Source organism: Salmo trutta, chromosome 37 (genome assembly GCF_901001165.1).
Source record: "Salmo trutta chromosome 37, fSalTru1.1, whole genome shotgun sequence".
Taxonomy (NCBI): Eukaryota; Metazoa; Chordata; class Actinopteri; order Salmoniformes; family Salmonidae; genus Salmo; species Salmo trutta.
In genome coordinates, this window is record NC_042993.1 from 31449180 (window position 1) to 31467299 (window position 18120).

At 41.4% G+C, this 18120-nt stretch overlaps 1 protein-coding gene across 1 annotated transcript; it reads left to right on the plus strand.

Annotated features, from left to right (window-relative positions):
* The first annotated feature begins 379 nt into the window (after positions 1–379).
* On the plus strand, positions 380–2445 carry LOC115177366 (transcription and mRNA export factor ENY2-1). The gene is made up of 5 exons (XM_029738068.1): positions 380–516; positions 933–1010; positions 1103–1173; positions 1776–1850; positions 1985–2445. The coding sequence occupies exons 2-5, from the start codon at positions 943–945 to the stop codon at positions 2056–2058; spliced, it is 288 nt and encodes a 95-aa protein (XP_029593928.1). The 5' UTR covers positions 380–516; positions 933–942; the 3' UTR covers positions 2059–2445.
* The last annotated feature ends 15675 nt before the right edge of the window (positions 2446–18120 follow it).

The following is an 18120-nucleotide window of genomic DNA, read 5'->3' on the forward strand; positions in this document are numbered from 1 at the left end:
GACATAAAAAGAAACAGAACACCTGACGTCTAAACTGATGTCATAATCTTTGTATTTTCAATTTTGTCATTTAGCAGTAACCAAACTGACGATCAGTGCATTCAACTACGGAGTTTCATGATTTCATAAAATAATCTTAACCCAGACTCAGTGTTATTCTTCTTACCGAATATTACTAGGATTGAGCAACCATCTAATACTTGCCAAAAACAGCACTTCATGTGTACAATAAGAGGCATTGTAAGAACATATAAATCCACTGATCTCATCTATGTAACTTTATCACCCTGCAACAGTTGAGTCTATGTTATGATCTGAGTTGTTGATAAACGCTACCACCTAGTGGCACAACGATAGTACTTCAGTAAAAGTTAGGAACCTTTTCTGGTATCAACGGTTTCCTGGAAGTTCTTATTCATTGTGGGACACAACAATTAGCTGTGGCTAACTAGCTCGCCAGTTATAATTTTATTGGCACTGTGTGCAACAGCATGCACATTTCATCGAAAGTTTTGGGTAAGTGTGAGATTTTTACGTCCTGGATAGCTATGTAGCGTATTATCAGATAGTGAACTAGCTTGTTTGCCTGGCTAATGTCAGAAATACGTTAGCTTGTCAACAGTTAGCATATAGCTAGCAAGTAAAGCCTAGCAAGATGTATGCTGCTCGTAGTTTGATCTAAAGAGGAGTGATTTAATGTTAGCTACAGCCCAAATCTAAAAATGTTCATGATAGACAGCTGTCCACCTTGTTTGTAGACTGTTACAGTAGCTAGCTAACGTTAACTATTAAACTGATCCCTGCCTCAGCAGTTGACTAATGAAAGCTAGCTAACGTGAACTATTAAACTGATCCCTGTCTCAGCAGTTGACTAATGAAAGCTAGCTAGCTAACACCAGAACATAAACTCATTCTGAATCTCGCTTTTGCAGCTAAAAGAATATGAGCAAAGATTCCAAGATGAGAGCAACAATTAATCAGAAATTAACTGAGATGGGTGAACGAGAGCGGTAAGAACATTTCACTCATTTCTATTTAATCATTATTGGAAGACCCATCAACTCTATGGTCACTGTTCTTGCTTGTTTTGGTTGATCCACAGATTGAAGGAGTTGCTCAGAGCTAAACTCACTGAATGCGGATGGAGGGATCAGCTGAAAGCTCTTTGCAAAGGTAAGAGTTTTGCAAAGGAGAATTTGGCATTTTTTCAAACACCTGAAACACAATTTTCCAGCAATCTAGAGCCATAATCATTATGCTTAATTCTATGTAAAAATGATATTGATATTTTTCTGCACATCAAATCTCTTGATCTCTCTGTATTGTCCTGACTGCTATTTTTATTTTTTTATTTTAGTAAACTGAATATGCTTCTCTGCTAAATTCAGGGTCAAAGATTGAAAGGAATGTGAGTCTCATTCAGTACATGTTGTAATTGCCTGCTTTTCTAAAGTCTACCAACCTTGACAGCAGGCATGGCGTCTAAAATAGTTAGACACACTAGCTACTCTAACTTGATTGATAGCCTGAAATGGCTTCCAGCTAGTTATGAGATTTGAGAATATATCTGGGCTAGCTAAAGCCAACTTCATAAATTGCTAGGTGGCTAGTAGTATTACAGAGAACAACAACATTTTTAAACAAAATAATTGTTTTATTATTTTTAAACAGGACAAATCTGAGGGGGCATGTGCCTCCTCTGAGTATGACACCACTGACACAGTAAAAAAAAACGGTGTAACCATCATGCCACTCATCAAGTAACTGTTTTGCAGATGTCATCAAAGAAAAGGGTTTGGAGCATGTGACTGTCGAGGACCTTGTGGTAGAAATCACTCCTAAAGGAAGAGGTATTTAGGCCTTTTTGTTGTTGTTGTATACAGTACCTTTTTTCTCATCCCTCTGTTCAATAACTTTCATAAAGTTGATCATGACACTGCTATCAAAACCCGAACCGAATACTGTATGTTAATTTCCTCCTCAGTTCTGGTGCCTGATAGTGTGAAGAAGGAGCTGTTGCAGAGGATAAGAGCCTTCCTGGCACAGCATGCCACATAATGGAACCGGCGTAATCTTTTTTAAAGCCCTTTTGCTATCAGAGTTGTTCGAGCTTGTTTTCTTTTTGCCATCATAATGTCATTATTAGCTATGTGATGCAATCTTCCATCATGATTTAGACTTATTCAATTACTTTGTTCAATGTCCGATTTTAAGTATAAAGATGTTTGTTTTTCACCGTCGGCAGTTCTTTACACGATGCAACGATTCAACATGTGTCAATAATTGTACATTGTATTAGAATACATAATTTACTATGCTGTTTTTAAAACAATGACTTTTAATCTGTGGATTGTCTTCTCATTTTGAGTTGGTTTGTCATTAGAGAAATGCTTTTGAGAGGAGTTGGTAAATAAAGCTGGTTCTGGGTTTTGTAAGAAGTTCAAAGTGATGTTTTGTTTTTGAAAGAAGGCTTGCAATGACCCTCAAGCTTTTAGACTGTGTTACAGTCGGTCTGTGTAGATTAACTTTGTAGATTTAACTCATTTAATACTTAGATACTCAATTGAGTATCTGGCCAATAGTTAATCTCATACTAGAAGTACTGTAAAATAATACGCACAATAATAAAATAATGTACTTAAACTCAAGATATGGAGCTGTATGGTACCTTGGTAATCTGAAACACACTACAGTGGTGCATTGAAACTTAACTTGTCCTTTGACTAAATTATATCCCATGTGCTTATAAACAAGCATACATGGTCCCATAATGACAACCCTGCTGCTGCTTTACTTCCTAGATTAACAGAGTCGTCCTGACGGGGGAGCTATTGGGATGGAGAGGGGGAGATTATGAAAAGATAAACACGAGTGTTCACAGGGAGAGATATAACTCATGTGGATGCACCAAGGGACAAATTGCTTTTTTCAGATAGGGTTTTCAGATTATTCCAAGATCCTGTGAGTGTCCTTGGGTTGACAAGTTCAGAAAGAAAAGTTATACCATGGTGTGATGGATAAAGAAAATCTGTAAAAGCTTGGCCACGGCCCCTCTCCACAATGTCCCGGCTGTTACTTTAAATACAATAGACAATCCATTTAAGCCTTTCTCATTCGGGACACAACTGTATAAACTTCATATCGCATCTGTAAAATACATTTTCACAGATTAGCCTGTAAGGCTCTGATCTGTTTTATAGTTTTGTCAATTCCACAAGATGACTCAGATCACTTTGTTTTGTTTAAACCACTCTTGTTACAGACCAGGAATAGCAAATAGGCTATAGATTACACTCTGAATGTCTGTGAACCCGTGCAGGGCACCGCTCGGCATGAGTAGCACATTACAAGGTAGTGAGTGAGCCTTTGCACTGGTCACCTACTGAAGACAGACTGAGTGTTTTCTTAGCCGAAGGACCTGCCGTGACATCAGCCCAGGTGACAACATGCTGATATACAGTGCTGCTGGCTCATGGAGGGAGGCTGCCTGCCTGTAACCCCCCCAGGCCCGAGCCCAGAACACTAGTTGGCTCTTTTAATGGCCAACATCAATCCCCATGTTATCGTCAGGGCAATCTCGCTGGGCCCCCAATATATAAAGGGTTCAACACGCTAGCTGGCCCTGCGCTGCCTATAGAATTACTGGTGAATGACACATTTACTATCATACAGATTCTATTTACTTTCTCACTCCATTCTCGACTCTGGACCCCCACAGTGCTGTTGAAGAGGCCAAGATACTGAACAGTAACCAGATGAAAAGATCTGAATGGCTTCTCAAATGAAAGAAGGACATAGGCTAGATCATAAAGCTTGAACTGTAAAGACAAAGGTAAACAACACCAGATGGAGCCTATTCGTCCACTCAGAGGTCCTGCATACTAATTGGTGGAATCCTGTGTGGCATGTCTGCGGCCTCTGAGAGACCAATCATAAAGCAAAGAGCACCACAAGGCTTGGATGACATCATCTGCACTGATGGAGATATCAAGCAGTGGCTGTGCAGAGAAAGGAAAAAAGAGAAAGGAAAATAGTCTGTGCGTGTGTGTGTGTGGTGTGTAGATATGTTCAGTAATTGGAATCATATCATTTCAGCATGAAAGCAGCTGAGTCAATAGTTAACTGAGCCAAAAGTGTGGTCCTGTATATTGAGTCCCTTATGGGCAATGTAGTCTTTTGTCTAACTTGGCAACAAGTAAGTGCCATAAACACATTTCTTACAGTACAAACAAAACTGAGGTACAGTAACATTATTAAAAAAAAACCCACACATGACAGCAAGGCAAAGCACATAAGAGAACTGTGAAATGAAATAATAATTTTAACATGGATGACGGAATAGAAAGGTATGCTGGTCAATCCAAAATATGTATTATAATCATTTCTAACACGCATGTACTTCATTGTATTAGCATTTATGTGATCTGATTTAACAACTGTAATGTCAATACTCCATCATAGAAGTTGCATAAATTCAGAATGTCTAACTTTCCGTGATGGAGTTTTGTAATTACATTTGTTGAATCAGATTACATAAATGGTAAAACAATTAAGTGTATGTGTGTTAAAATGATTATAATATAGATTTAGAATGTATTATCTACTCTGAGTACACCAAACATTAGGAACACCTTCCTAATATTGAATACGGGGATGCTGGCCTATGTTGACTCCAATGTTTCCCACAGTTGTGTCAAGTTGGCTGGATGTCCTTTGGGTGGTGAACATGTTCTTTTCAATGGAAGGTAGGCTTGCTGGTATTGCATAAGCATCGTAAGCACAGAAAATAAATAGTCTAATGTAGACATCCCCCCCCCAATCAAAAGGTCACGAACAGTCGCAAACTCCCATGATCCTATACGGTGTTGACTTTCTATAGTATCAGCATGTGTGAATGCTATGCTCAATGAAATTCTCTTTGAATTCCTTCTCTTAAACTTATGAGACCTGCAACATGGGTTACAACTCTTTTGGAGCCTGACGCTCGTGCTCAATGCCATTTTCATTCTGGCTCTAAGGAAAGAGGGAGAACTTGGCATAGGGTTAACTGCAGTCTGAAGGGCTTTTTTAACCGTATTTACACCCTGTTGTGTCTTCTGGGAACCGTTTTCCACACGCTAATGAGGCTAAGGAGCGAGGTCCGCTCTGTTATTCCTGGCATGGCCAAGTCCAGTCACAGGCATACCTCCTCTCTTTCTCTTCCCACCCAGTAGCCCAGTGCAAATATTAAATAAGAGGAAATACATCATCCCTTTCAATGTTAAAAGCCAAACCCAGGTCTGCCAAAGTTAACACAAAGCAATCTTAGGTAATGATCGGCAAATGTGTATTAAGTTTCATAGAGCATGACCACATAATTCTTGTTTAGCTCGTGTTGGCTTCGTCTTAGCTCTTTCAGTAGGTGTCCTCGTGCGCTTGTACACATGTAGGCACACGCGTGCACGCGTACGCGCACACATGCGCACACAAACACACGCACGCCTGTCCGGGTGCGCACTCATAAACATAAACACTGACACACACAAATAAATGAGTAGGCAGTGTACGCATCACTTCCCTGTTTTATAAGCGATTCTAATGGATTGGTCATTCATTGTTAAAACCTGTGTGAGGTTGCTTTACTTGCTACACCCAATGAATTGGGAGAACTTGTATTGCAGCTTATAACTGTACATTACAGAGACACTGTCCTCAAATTATTACTTTCAAGAGTCAGATTTTCCATTGCTTTAGTACAATACACATGGGTGGCAAATTGCAATGTTTAGCTGCAGTACATTCCATTACAACTCAATTGATGCAATTATCAATGATTTGCTCAGTCTAAAACATTTCATTCACCCATTTTAGTACACTACCTACAGCGTAGCAGTGTGCAGGCGGGAAAAGCTGGGGGGTCTCCATGCAACAAAACAGAGCTAGGGAGAGAAACATAAACCAGACATTGTTTACCCTGTTTCTGATGTAAAGGGCACTTACTGTCATGTCCAATGCTCCAGCTTAATTTGCTGCTGCTCTGGCCTTTGAAGCGTGTGCGTTTTCTATTTCCTGACACTACCTCTCTGACTCGCTGATATTGCAACTGGATACCTCATGTTTCCATGTTGGGGCTCTCGCTCTCTCTCTGTGCTGATAAAAACCACCAGAGAGAGGCTGCAGCCGGTCGGCCTAGTCGCAGGGATCCTTGGAGGCCCCCATGCATCCCAGACAACGCCACGGGGGATTACAGCATGCCCTGGCAGCAGAATGGTTTCACTTAAGAATTTCAGTAATCACTTTTAGGAGTGTAATATATTGCTGACCTTTGGCAGCGACACACGACCCCCCGCTCCCCACAGCGACGTGATCAAAGGAAGTGGCAGTGGCTATGCAAACAGCCGCTATCAGTGGAACCCTATTTCTCTGTCTTTCTCTCTCTCACTTTTTCTGTCTCCCCCCGGATCATGACTTAAGGAGGAGAAAGGGAATGGAGGAGGGGTGGGAGCCGTAGTTTAGGCCCCGATCCACTGCCTCCACTGCCCGCAACAGTCTAGTTATCATCATGGGAAAACCCCAGTGGGTCATCTCCTCTCAGCTGGAGCAGGCAAACACCATGGCCTGCCATGTGCTCCCAGACAACAGCAGCAGCCAAAGCATGTGAGTGTGAGTGCAGCGGAGTAATCTGGGTCATAACAGTAGCCAGGAGGCTTTATGTGGTTCCTTAAATCACAGGAGGGTCTGACAGAGCAGACGGAGCGAGAGAGAGGGACAGAGAGGGGGGGGGATATGGGTATCTATAGCAACAATTAAAGTGATTACTGTTATGGAACCAGAAGAGGTGCAGCACCATATACATCATAGTCAATGCTAATCACATAGGATACAGTATATCAATTCAATGATTAATGGAGTGGTATTTACTTCACAACTCAGTAATACAGTGTAGGATTTCCATCTTTCTGACTGCATTGTTCTCATGCACGAAGACGCATTGTTGATGTCCATGTTTTAACAGCTCATATTACCCTGCTGAAACTATGGCATTTTTATGGACTATTTTATTGCCATATCCTCAAGAAAGCAACATAACATTTAAATCAATTATGAATGGGACATTTCTGTAAACAATGCTTAATGAAAAACAGACGTTATAATTATCAGAGAACAATGTGAACATGTTGACCTTTTCAGGGAAATGTTTTTCAGCCACATTATTAAGATTTGTGAGACATCTGTTTATGCTAATTTGATCTCTACTCTGGAACTCTCACTGCTTTTAAGCCAGTTTGGTATTTTGCTGTATTTGGCATACAGCTATTTGTTTGATTCCAAGAAACACACGTTAATGTCTACGTACATTATGTCTCAACACCAATTATAAGCCATTGGAAAAACAAACGCTTAGAACTGACACCAAAGTAGCAACTACCCGTCTCAACCAGATGATGGCGATGCATAACAGATAACCCACAGAGACTCTCTTAGTTAAACACACAGCTACGAACTAGCTTTTCCTTTCTGCCGCTCATTGAGAATACATAGAATAAATCTGAGTGCCCCTAAATCGGATATAAAAGTTTTAAGAATAAACCAAATGCTTTACTGTACGACTGCTATGGTTAACTGTCTACTTTAGCTGTCTTCTTGCAATTTTTAAATAGCATGACTAGTGTCAAATATCTCTTTTATCCAATATATGTTGCATATTGGTTTTGCTGCGAATGTGTGTGTGTGTGTGTGTGTGTGTGTGTGTGTGTGTGTGTGTGTCCTTCAATCCGGAGCAGCATCCCTCTACATACTACAATCATTCATCAGATCCAAAAAACAATGTGATTCTTAGGTAGACACAGTTTATTGGATGGCATGACTAGGAGTGTTTATTTGACTCATTCGATTACAATGTGTGCCGTGTCATTAAACGACCGCAGGATGTCCTGTGCTTTTATGAGGTTCTTAGACCAAGCTTGGGAAAAAAAGAAACGCTTCCTGGTTCCTACTACCACATGTTATGTCTGTCCTAGAAACAACAGGGAAAGATCCAAACAAAAACACTCGGCCGGACTGCGGTTATGGCCTTGTTTACTCTCGCTTTCAAATCCCGGGTCAACACAGGTCGACATGGTTTGAAGGATTTCTAACAATTATGGGATATTTGATTAACTTAGCATCTTTACTGGAATTCACGTCAACACTGTGGTTATGTCATTCCTGTCTTTAATCATTGGCAAATATTCCCGAGCGCCTCTAATCAGCTGATAAGATTTCAGTGTTTAGTGAGTAAACTGGAGGAAAAGCACCTGCAATAAAAGTCTCTGGCCTCTAGGAGGTGTGTGTGTGTTTTACGGCCCTGCTGTGACGCCATTGGCGAGCGTGGTGCCATGAGCCGGATATCTCAACACGTGCCTGGAGGCGGCTGATGTTGTTGACAGTGACGGTGTTGAGTCGGAGATACGGTAACAAATACTCATCATCTCTTCGAGAGAGAGAAGAGTGGTGATAATGGTTATGCACAACAGGGCTTACCCACGATTAGGTATACTGTTTTACACTATCTATTATCATTATCATCTCTAGAATCATTATCATCAGTCAGCGTCATTGTCAGGTAGTGGATGAGTTGAATTTGCACCGTCTAAAAACCCTCTGATCACCTTGAAGATCCCTACTGGCCACAGACGTCAATTAAACGTCTATTCCACGTTGGTTCAATGTAATGTCATTGAATTGAAGTGGAAACAATGTTTATATGATGCCCAGTGGGGCGTCGTATAAACGGCATCCATTATCAAGCCCTCTCTACCTGTCACATCCCAGGAGGCCTGGGTGAGCGTTTGTCCCCGTGTGTGTGTGGAGTTGAGTGGCTGGCTGAATCAGCTGAGCCTCATGTGGCTGGCCTGGCCGGGCTCCCCATGACCCAGCAGGGCTAAGCCACTAGATGCCTAGCACCTACCGCACATTCCTGATGCTTTATTCCCATGCCCAGACAGATTGCATCTCAGCAATACAGATCGGGGCAAAATGTATTACTGTACTGAGCTGTCCTGTAACAGCCTACCTCGAGATGCAATACACGTCCTGCATAAGACAAACATGCTCATTCAAAGTCACAGAAACACAGACGAAGAGATCAGACACGCAGACACGCATTTGCATACCCAGTTATTGTAGACCGAAGAAGTCTTCACATCCATAATAAATCCTCAAAACTCACTCACACGTGCAGGTTGACGTTTATTTGGATGAGTCTTGTCCTGGAGGCAGAACTAAGTGATTTCTGCTAGATGGTCCAGATGCAAAGTCAAAATTGGCCATGTTGTAAAAATGCATGAAAACAAAAGTTCGTTTTTTGGTCTTCATTTAAGGTTAGGGTTAGGCATCCAGGTTAGGGTTAGGGGCAGCAGGTAGCCTAGTGGTTAGAGCGTTGGACTAGTAACCGCAAGGTTGTGAAATTGAATCCCTGAGCTGACAAGGTAAAAATCTGTTGTTCTGCCCCTGAACAAGGCAGTTAACCCACTGTTCCTAGGCCGTCATTGAAAATAAGAATTTGTTCTTAACTGACTTGCCTAGTTAAATAAAGGTATAAATTAAAATCAAAATGTATTTGTCACATGTGCTGAATACAACCTTACTGTGAAATGCTTACTAACAAGCCCTTAAACAACAATGCAGTTCAATAAATAGAGTTAAGAAAATATTTACTAAATAAAGTAAAACATTTAATAAAAAGTTACACAATAAAATAACAATAATGAGGCTATATTGTAATTTGTACACGTAGGTAGGGGTAAAGTGACTATGCATAGATAATAAACAGCAAGTAGCAGCACTGTAAAAACAAAGGGGGGGGGGTGTCAGTGTAAATAGTCTGGGTGGCCATTTAAGGTTAGCAGTGTGGTTAAGATTAGGGTTTGGTTTAAAATCAGATTTTATGACTTTGTGGCTGTGCCAGCTAGTGACCCAGTCAAGTCACCCGTGATACAAGTCAGTATTCGACATCCATCCATGTCTGAGGACGTTGGGAGATGACGTGGAAACTGGCCACTAGGGGCAACAGTGAGTGCTGTTACCTTCAAGTAGGTTTTGGTTTTGCTAGGTCGTGGTGGATGGGGGGTGGCAGATTGGCGTGAGCAACTACCTCTGATTCCAAAGGTTGCAAGTATGAATCCAGCGATAGAAAGTTGTTTTAAATATTTTATTCAAGCCTATCCTAAACCTTAACCCTTACCTTAACCAATCGGTCTTAATGCCTAACCTTAAAAATTGACACTTTGAAATTTGACATTTGGAACAACTCGGTAGTGACCACTCTTCAGCGCTGCCTCCAGAACAAGATTAATGAGGAAATAACGCTAGCCTGCCTCACACACACTCACTCTGGCAGACATACACACCCTTCCCTCCAGACTGCCGTCACAGCGATCCAAGCACAGCTGTCAAAACGCTGGTACTTCCAACACAACAGAGAGAGAGACAGAGACAGAGAAAGAGAAAGAGTGAGAGAGAGACACAATTAGAGAGAGAGAGAAGAGAGAGAGAGAAACAGAGGGAGACAGACAAGCACAGAGCGAAAGAGAGAGAGAGAGAGAGAGAGACACACAAACACAGAGCGAAAGATAGAGAGAAAGACAGAGAAAGAGAAAGAAAGGAAAGAGAGGGAAATAGAGGGGGAAATAGCCCAGCCTCACATCAGCAGAGTGGAGGTTTCTATGTGACGTGAACTGACAACTCAAGAGCTCTCAGACACTCTGGAGTAGAATAGGCCTCACTGGGATGGGGCGCTCCACTCTTCCTACTCTCCTCTCTGCTCTCTCTCTCTTTATTGAGTCACGATCGCCCAGCGTTCTCACAACAGCTCCGGGAGTAGACCTCCTCCCACACATACATTATGTGAATCTAGCCTACAGTATGCCACAGACATGCCTCAGACATAAGAAGTGATTTCTCAGAATCAGGTCACGTCAAATTAGGGAGGTATTTTAGGGGCGCCCACCCTGTTTCATCCTTCAGAGATTGTAGGAGAGTCAGTCTGCAAAAAATGATATCCTTGGATTAAATAAAAACATGATCAAACGCTAGGTATAATAGGTTACAGTGTAACACAAAAACAATAAGCTTGTAATGAATGCCAATGTAAATGGATATATTGTGCAGATTTTTGTGTGCTATTGTTAAAATGGCATCGTAGAATCTACAATAGGGGTAAAGAGATCAGTTTTATCTTAAAGTTCATCTGGGTCTGAGGTATGAGAGATAAATCTGACACTGATAAGGTTTGGACCTTGCCTGGACTTACAGTTAATCAGTGGGCAACCATACAAGCATTCCATGGGCGTTCATCGTGAGACTAAATTATTTATTGACATGAGGTGGCTACACTACTACATACTGTACATGCTAGGGTTGGGGTCAATTCATTTTCAATTCAGGAAGTAAACAGAATTTTCCTCATTGGAAAGCAAGGAGGAAATTTGGAATGGGATTTTCAGTTTACTTTCTGAGTTGACTGATTTGGAATGGAATTGACCCCAACCCTGATAAATAAATAGGGTTGCATAGCTTGCGGTAATTTACCAAAGTTACCGGAATCTTCAGTAATTTGGGTAATTAACAGAAAATCTATGGCAATCTATCATAACTTTTAAACTTGAATAACTTTTTAAAAATGTACCCATATATAGTATAAAAAACGTTGATCTGTGTCCATATTGTCCATGCGTTTCTAGTAGATAGATCATATGGTTCAAGAGAAACTAGCCTAATTAATGAAAAAAGTATCTAATCAACAATGGCATTATTTTCAAGCAAATATATAAAGGATATTTTCTGCTGAACCCCTCATACTAAACACCAATTGTATTCACTAAGTTGATGGTTTATATTAAGCATAATGTTTTACAGCTTTGTCATTACATTTTTAATTAAAAAAAAATGTATTTAATTATTTCATATATTTTACATGTCATACGCCAGAGAGAGAGCCAGAGATAATTACAGACACCTGTGATAATCGGTAGTACCCAAAAGGGCCACTAGATGTTTTGTGATAGACTGCATAAAATCCTTGAAAGATACCAACATTCGGGTAGTTTACCGGTACATTTAGAATGTTTACAGTAATATACCCTCTGTTTGCAACCGTATACATAAATACAGTAGGTCCTACGTCCTTAATGGTCCTATGTCCTCAGTAAAAGGTCAGAGATTGAATATAGGCCGCACCAATCAGGGAGGCAATCCGGAAGCTGTTGAGGGGGTAATTGAGTGGAAAGGGGTCCTGAGGGAGCTTCTCTCTATTGTTGTTGTTGTGTAACAACTTGTCTGAAAATGCCCAGTAATCCCAGTCTACACAGGGGTTATTATAACGAGGCGCGAGGAGGAATGCACTCAGGGCTGGGTTTCTACTAAGCTGAAATGTGGAATTGTTTTTAGATGATCATACAAAGGATTATTTATCTTATTTTATTTTGCATTTTAGGACCCCTGTAGGTAGGTAAAAATTGAGCCTTATTACTATTAGTCCATAAAAAGCATTGACTACCAGATTCATACATGGAAAAACAGTCCAAAAATAAATGAAAAGGAACGAGTGCCTGTCCTATATCTGAGAGATATAAGAAAGCTCAGAAAATCTGTATACCTTTGACATGGAAATGCCACATTCTCTTCCATTCATTTTTCGGCCTGCCACTGGGTTACCTTCGGCCCCTACAGTTGTTTTCTTGAGACGACCAATTTTCGGGATGCCTCCTGGTCTGACAAACAGAGCTGCTATAGCTCAGCCACCTGCCACCGCGGATTCGGAAGGCCGACATCAGCGGACGCGATAATTGAGTCGCAGCCCATGCAAAAAAAAGATATCTCTAGCTTAAACAGACATATTGGAATATGCTAATTGGGTTTCTGCGGGGGCCCGGACAGCTGCTCTAATGCTCTCTTTCTAACGCTCTCTGTCTATCTGTGAGTGAAAAGTATGCTGGGGATCAGGCCTCTTATGCATGGGTAGTGTTCACACACACAGGCACGTACACACACACAAACACAAACACTCACAAATACACACGCATACACACACAAGGTCAATCAGAATTGGTGTAGTGGGATAATGCAGAACAACTTAAGTGCTCTGGAGGCTCTCGTCATGTTTTCAATCCCTTTGGTGCAATTTAGACAAGTATGTGGTACATTTTCACAACTCACAAGCATACAAATCAAAACAGATCATCAAAATGGCTCTTGTTTAAAAACTCTATGCACCTTTTCAAGTTCACTGCACCAAATCACTCTTTCAATTGGGATACGTATCTCCTTTTCTAAATGCAATATTCACTTTAATTTTGCTATGACTTTCTTGTCGTTTGCTAATGATCCAATTAACTATCACTTAATCAAACTGCTCAAAACTGTTAACTACTGAACCAAAATGATGTACTGCTTAGTTAACATGTATAGTTTGAAACCTTTATCCACTATACAGTATTTACAAAATAATGTGGACACCCCGTTAGTGGATTTGGCTATTTCCATTGCTGACAGCCATGCAATCTCCGTAGACAAATATTGGCAGTAGAATGGCCTCATTGAAGAGCTCAGTGACTTTCAACGTGGCCATGGGCCACACAACCTCACAGAATGATACCGCCGAGTGCTGAAGCACGTAGTGCGTAAAAATATTCTGTCCTCGGTTGCAACACTCACTACCGAGTTCCAAACTACCTTTGGAAGCAACGTTAGCACAAGAACTGTTCGTCGGGAGCTTCATGAAATGGGTTTCCATGGCCGAGCAGCCGCACACAAGCCTAAGATCACCATGCCCAATGCCAAGCATCGGCTGGAGTGGTGTAAAGTTCCCCACCATTGGAGTCTCGACCAGTGGAAACACATTCTCTGGATTGATGAATCACGCTTCACCATCTGGCAGTCGGATGGATGAATCTGGGTTTGGCAGATGCCAAGAGAACCCTAACTGTCCCAATGCATAGTGCCAACTGTAAAGATAGGTGGGGGAGGAATAATGGTCTGGGCTGTTTTTCATAGTTCGTGCCAGACCCATTAGTTCCAGTGAAGAGAAATCTTAACTCTACAGCATACAATGACATTCAAGACGATTCTGTGCTTCCAACTTTGTGGCAACAGTTTGGGGAAGGCCCTTCCTGTTTCAGCATGACAATGCCCCTGTGCACAAAGCGAGATCCATACAGAAATGGTTTGTCAAGATTGGTGTGGAAGAATTTGACTGGCCTGCACAGAGCCCTGACCTCAACCCCATCGAACACCTTTGGGATGAATTGGAACGCCGACTGCGAGCCAGGCCTAATTGCCCAACATCAGTGCCCGACCTCACTAATGCTCTTGTGGCTGAATGGAAGCAAGTGCCCGCAGAAATGTTCCAACATCTAGTGGAAAGCCTTCCCAGAAGAGTGGAGGCTGTTATAGTAGCAAAGGGGGGACCAACTCCATATTAATGCCCATGATTTTGGAATGAGATGTTCCAAGAGCAGGCGTCTACATACTTTTGGTCATGTAGTGTATTTAATGTACCTCATAAAGGTATCAATTAGACATAAATGTATGTTGTAAGGTAAAACCAAATCATATATTATGGATGTGGTGGGTGTAAATACTACAACTACATCATCACTCACCATCAGCCTGTGTGCTTCAATAGGTAAAAGTGGAAAGAGTCACTATGTGCTACCATTTGGAATTATAGCATAGTGTAAAATGCACTGCTGAAATACCTGTGTTGCATGTAATAATATATTCCACAGATTGATACACTGTAAGCTGATGAATTTCAAGCAGAGAGACAGGTGATACTGTATCAGTTGACAAGTTACGAAGAAGAGGTGATCTTGTGCAATGTTGCATGGGTCAGAAATGGAACACAACAGTAGCCAACTACAATGCCCTACATATGTACTGTATAAGAATAATACAACTGTAAAACATATTTCTCAACATGCTATCAACCTGCTGTTGCATACAAAATTATATTTACCATCTACTATTCCTACTCAGCACTTCAAATGTGTATCTTATATTCTTTGCTATTGGATTTAGTTAAAATGACTAGATGGTGAGCCTATCATTATCGGATGTATTGGTGACAAAATAAAATGTTCTCATGGTATTTCTAGAAAAACTTTGATTTTGCATAAATGACTTAGGGGTGAAAGATTTGTGAAACCCCAGTGAATGCACAATCAAAGGTTCTTCACATAAGATAGTGGGCATTAAAAGTGTTATCGGGGTGTCTCTTTAAACTACTGGCACACAACACAGACACCCATGCACAAGCATGCCATCAGAGGTCTCTTCACAGTCCTCAAGTCCAGAACAGACTATGGGAGGCACACAGTACTACATAGAGCCATGGCTACATGGAACTCTATTCCACATCAAGTAACTCACGCAAGCAGTAAAATCAGATTTTAAAAAACGTATAAAAATAAACCTTATTGAACAGCGAGGACTGTGAAGAGTCTCACACACAGGTACAAACACACGCATAGAAATACACATAACATACACACTATACACACACACTTACACCTGGATTGTGTGTTGTAGTAGAATAGAGGCCTGAGGGCACACACTTAATGTATTTTGAAATCTGTTGTAAAATGTATTTTAATGTTTAAACATTTCATTATAATGTACTGTTTATTACTACCTTAATTTGTGCTGGACCCGAGGATAATGGGGATCCATAATACATAGAAATACAAATGATCAGTCCAGAGATTTGTACTTAGAGATGTGAAAATATACTACTTATATCTGAAAAATGGTCAAAGTGATTAAAAAATTATATATTTTCCACTGGTTATACCATTGTAAAGGTAAGCCATGGCAAAAGAGATATAGTTACACCATACAAAATGTTTGGACTTCTCCTGTGTTGAGGTCTTTAACAGCAGAATGATATGCCAAGCACACAGATGAACTGTGACCTTTAGAGCGCAAGGAAATAGTGCGGTTTCACAATTTCAAGATTAGGATTGAAATCTGCCGCCCCCCCCGCCACATTAAGTGGTAGTGGTGCGCACACAAACCCACAGAGACCCTAGAAATATACACAGTGGTTTAGTGTTGGGCTTTGGCCAAGATAAATGGCTGCTTCAGGTGAAAACAAACCTTGGCCTGAGCACGTTTTGAGGAAAACTTTTTTGGGGAAAACGTTTTTTTCCACCCTACATAATGCTGCTCAGTCTCAGCTCCTCCGCCCTCCCGGTATAGTAAAGTTCGCTGTGCTTGTGAATGAATTAAGACGAAGATTTAATGTTGAAGTGCCACTCTGCAGATAGAGCTGTTCAAAGGTGTTTCAGGCTTTACGAGGAATGACCTCTTTAAAGCTGTTATGGCAGATATTTGTGACATGAAGTGATGAATTTGTCAATTCTTGGGCGGGTGGGGGTGGGGGTGGGGGGGATAAATGAAAATGTCCCCTCCCCCCTAAACACACACACACACACACCCTCAAGCGCACTCGCTGGCTCTCCTGGCGTTTGTGTACAATTGACAATAACTGGTGTAATAGCACAATAAAAGTATTGGCCATGCCCAGGGCAGTCATAAATCCAGGAGAGGGAATTTTACCTCTGCTATTTCACAGGGTCATTTCCCTGAATGCAGTTTCAAATTCAGATATTTATGTTTACGAGCGACCAATACATATTATGAGCTACTTTAACTACAGCACATCAGCCAAGGCCCCATATAATGTCCTACCGCGTCCTCTGATACTCTGAAGGGGGTAGGAGTAAACGGGACAACACTGAGAGATGCCTGTTTGCAGGTAGGAGCAGTTGTTATATAGTAGCAGTGAATATACTGCTGACAGTGGAAGATGGAAATCTTTACATGTCTAATTTCTCCATCATCAGACATTTTATCAGGGACATTAGATGTGTGAGAGTGTCGGAGTTCCATACACATCTTTCAATCATCACCTGAGTCACACTTGAGGGTGGTGGGGTGGGGGAGGGGAGGGGAAGGGAAAAGGGGGGATGTAACGGCTTCAATTAAAAGAACAACTGGTTTAGTCACACAATTATGAGCTCAGGATGACTGAATGCAAAAAAGGCCTGGAGGAGCATGGCTAAGGATCTCTGTCATCCAGTCAATCTAGCCTCCCCTTCCTGCCCCTCACAGACTACTGGGACACCAGACTGGGAACAGTGGGAACCATGCTGCTATCTGTCCCAGTCCCAAGTGAGCAAGACCTCATCTGAAGTGGGATTGTGGGAGAGACATGCTAGTGGGACTGGCATAACTGATGGCTGTACCTGAGGCCTGTATGTCTCAGTTGGTACAGCACGGTGCTTGCAACACCAGGAATGTGGGTTCGATACCTGGGGCCAACCATACGTAAAATTAAGGCACGAATGACTAAGTCACTTTGGATAAAAGTGTCTGCTACATACGTTTATACACTATGTCACTGTACCTTCCAGGTTGATCGGAGTAATTCAAATGAAAGCAGATAAATATCACCAGCAGGCAGAGCTAATCATTGGCATTATTACATACTGTACAAAATATACTCAACTCCTAGAAATGCCCGAGATGAATTGTCCTCTAATCGTGTAAGATATTGTTACGTATACAGTAAGGAGTGAGATTAAGCAATGAATAATCATTCCACCTGCTTACATGTATGTAGAAAAATCTCCATCGCATGCTGAATGACCTCAAAGCACATATTCACCTTCCAGAAGATTCTTCTTTCTATTCCATGCTGTTTGTCTATGTGAAATTCACACATAGACCAAATTGAAAAACGGATCCCTCTTTCCTCCCTTCCTTAGGTAATCACTGATCTGACATCTCAACACCTGCTCTCATCTATCATGCTCTCACCTATCCAATCATGCTAGATAGATCAGTGATTACTTTAAGGAAAGGAGGAGGGAAGGAAGGATGCATTTTAAGAGCATTTGAACAGGGCCCTAGTCTGAAACACACTTACCTCCCCATTCGTTGGCGTTTGCTTTGGCAGCAGCCAGGCTTTATCCTGAACGAGACTGAATGTGCAAATGTGTTACAGGTGGGATTCATTAAGCTTTGACTTGGCACATTTGTACTTGCTCTGCATAATTACGTTGTTACCAAAGGAGGGAGATGACGAACGCGAACATT

Bases quoted from the DNA above. Each gene is read 5' to 3' on its own strand.
- LOC115177366 (XM_029738068.1), top strand. From the start codon at position 943: ATGAGCAAAGATTCCAAGATGAGAGCAACAATTAATCAGAAATTAACT. The intron at 1,011-1,102 runs GTAAGAACATTT...GTTGATCCACAG, and splicing joins GAGATGGGTGAACGAGAGCG to ATTGAAGGAGTTGCTCAGAG. The intron at 1,851-1,984 runs GTATTTAGGCCT...TTTCCTCCTCAG, and splicing joins AATCACTCCTAAAGGAAGAG to TTCTGGTGCCTGATAGTGTG.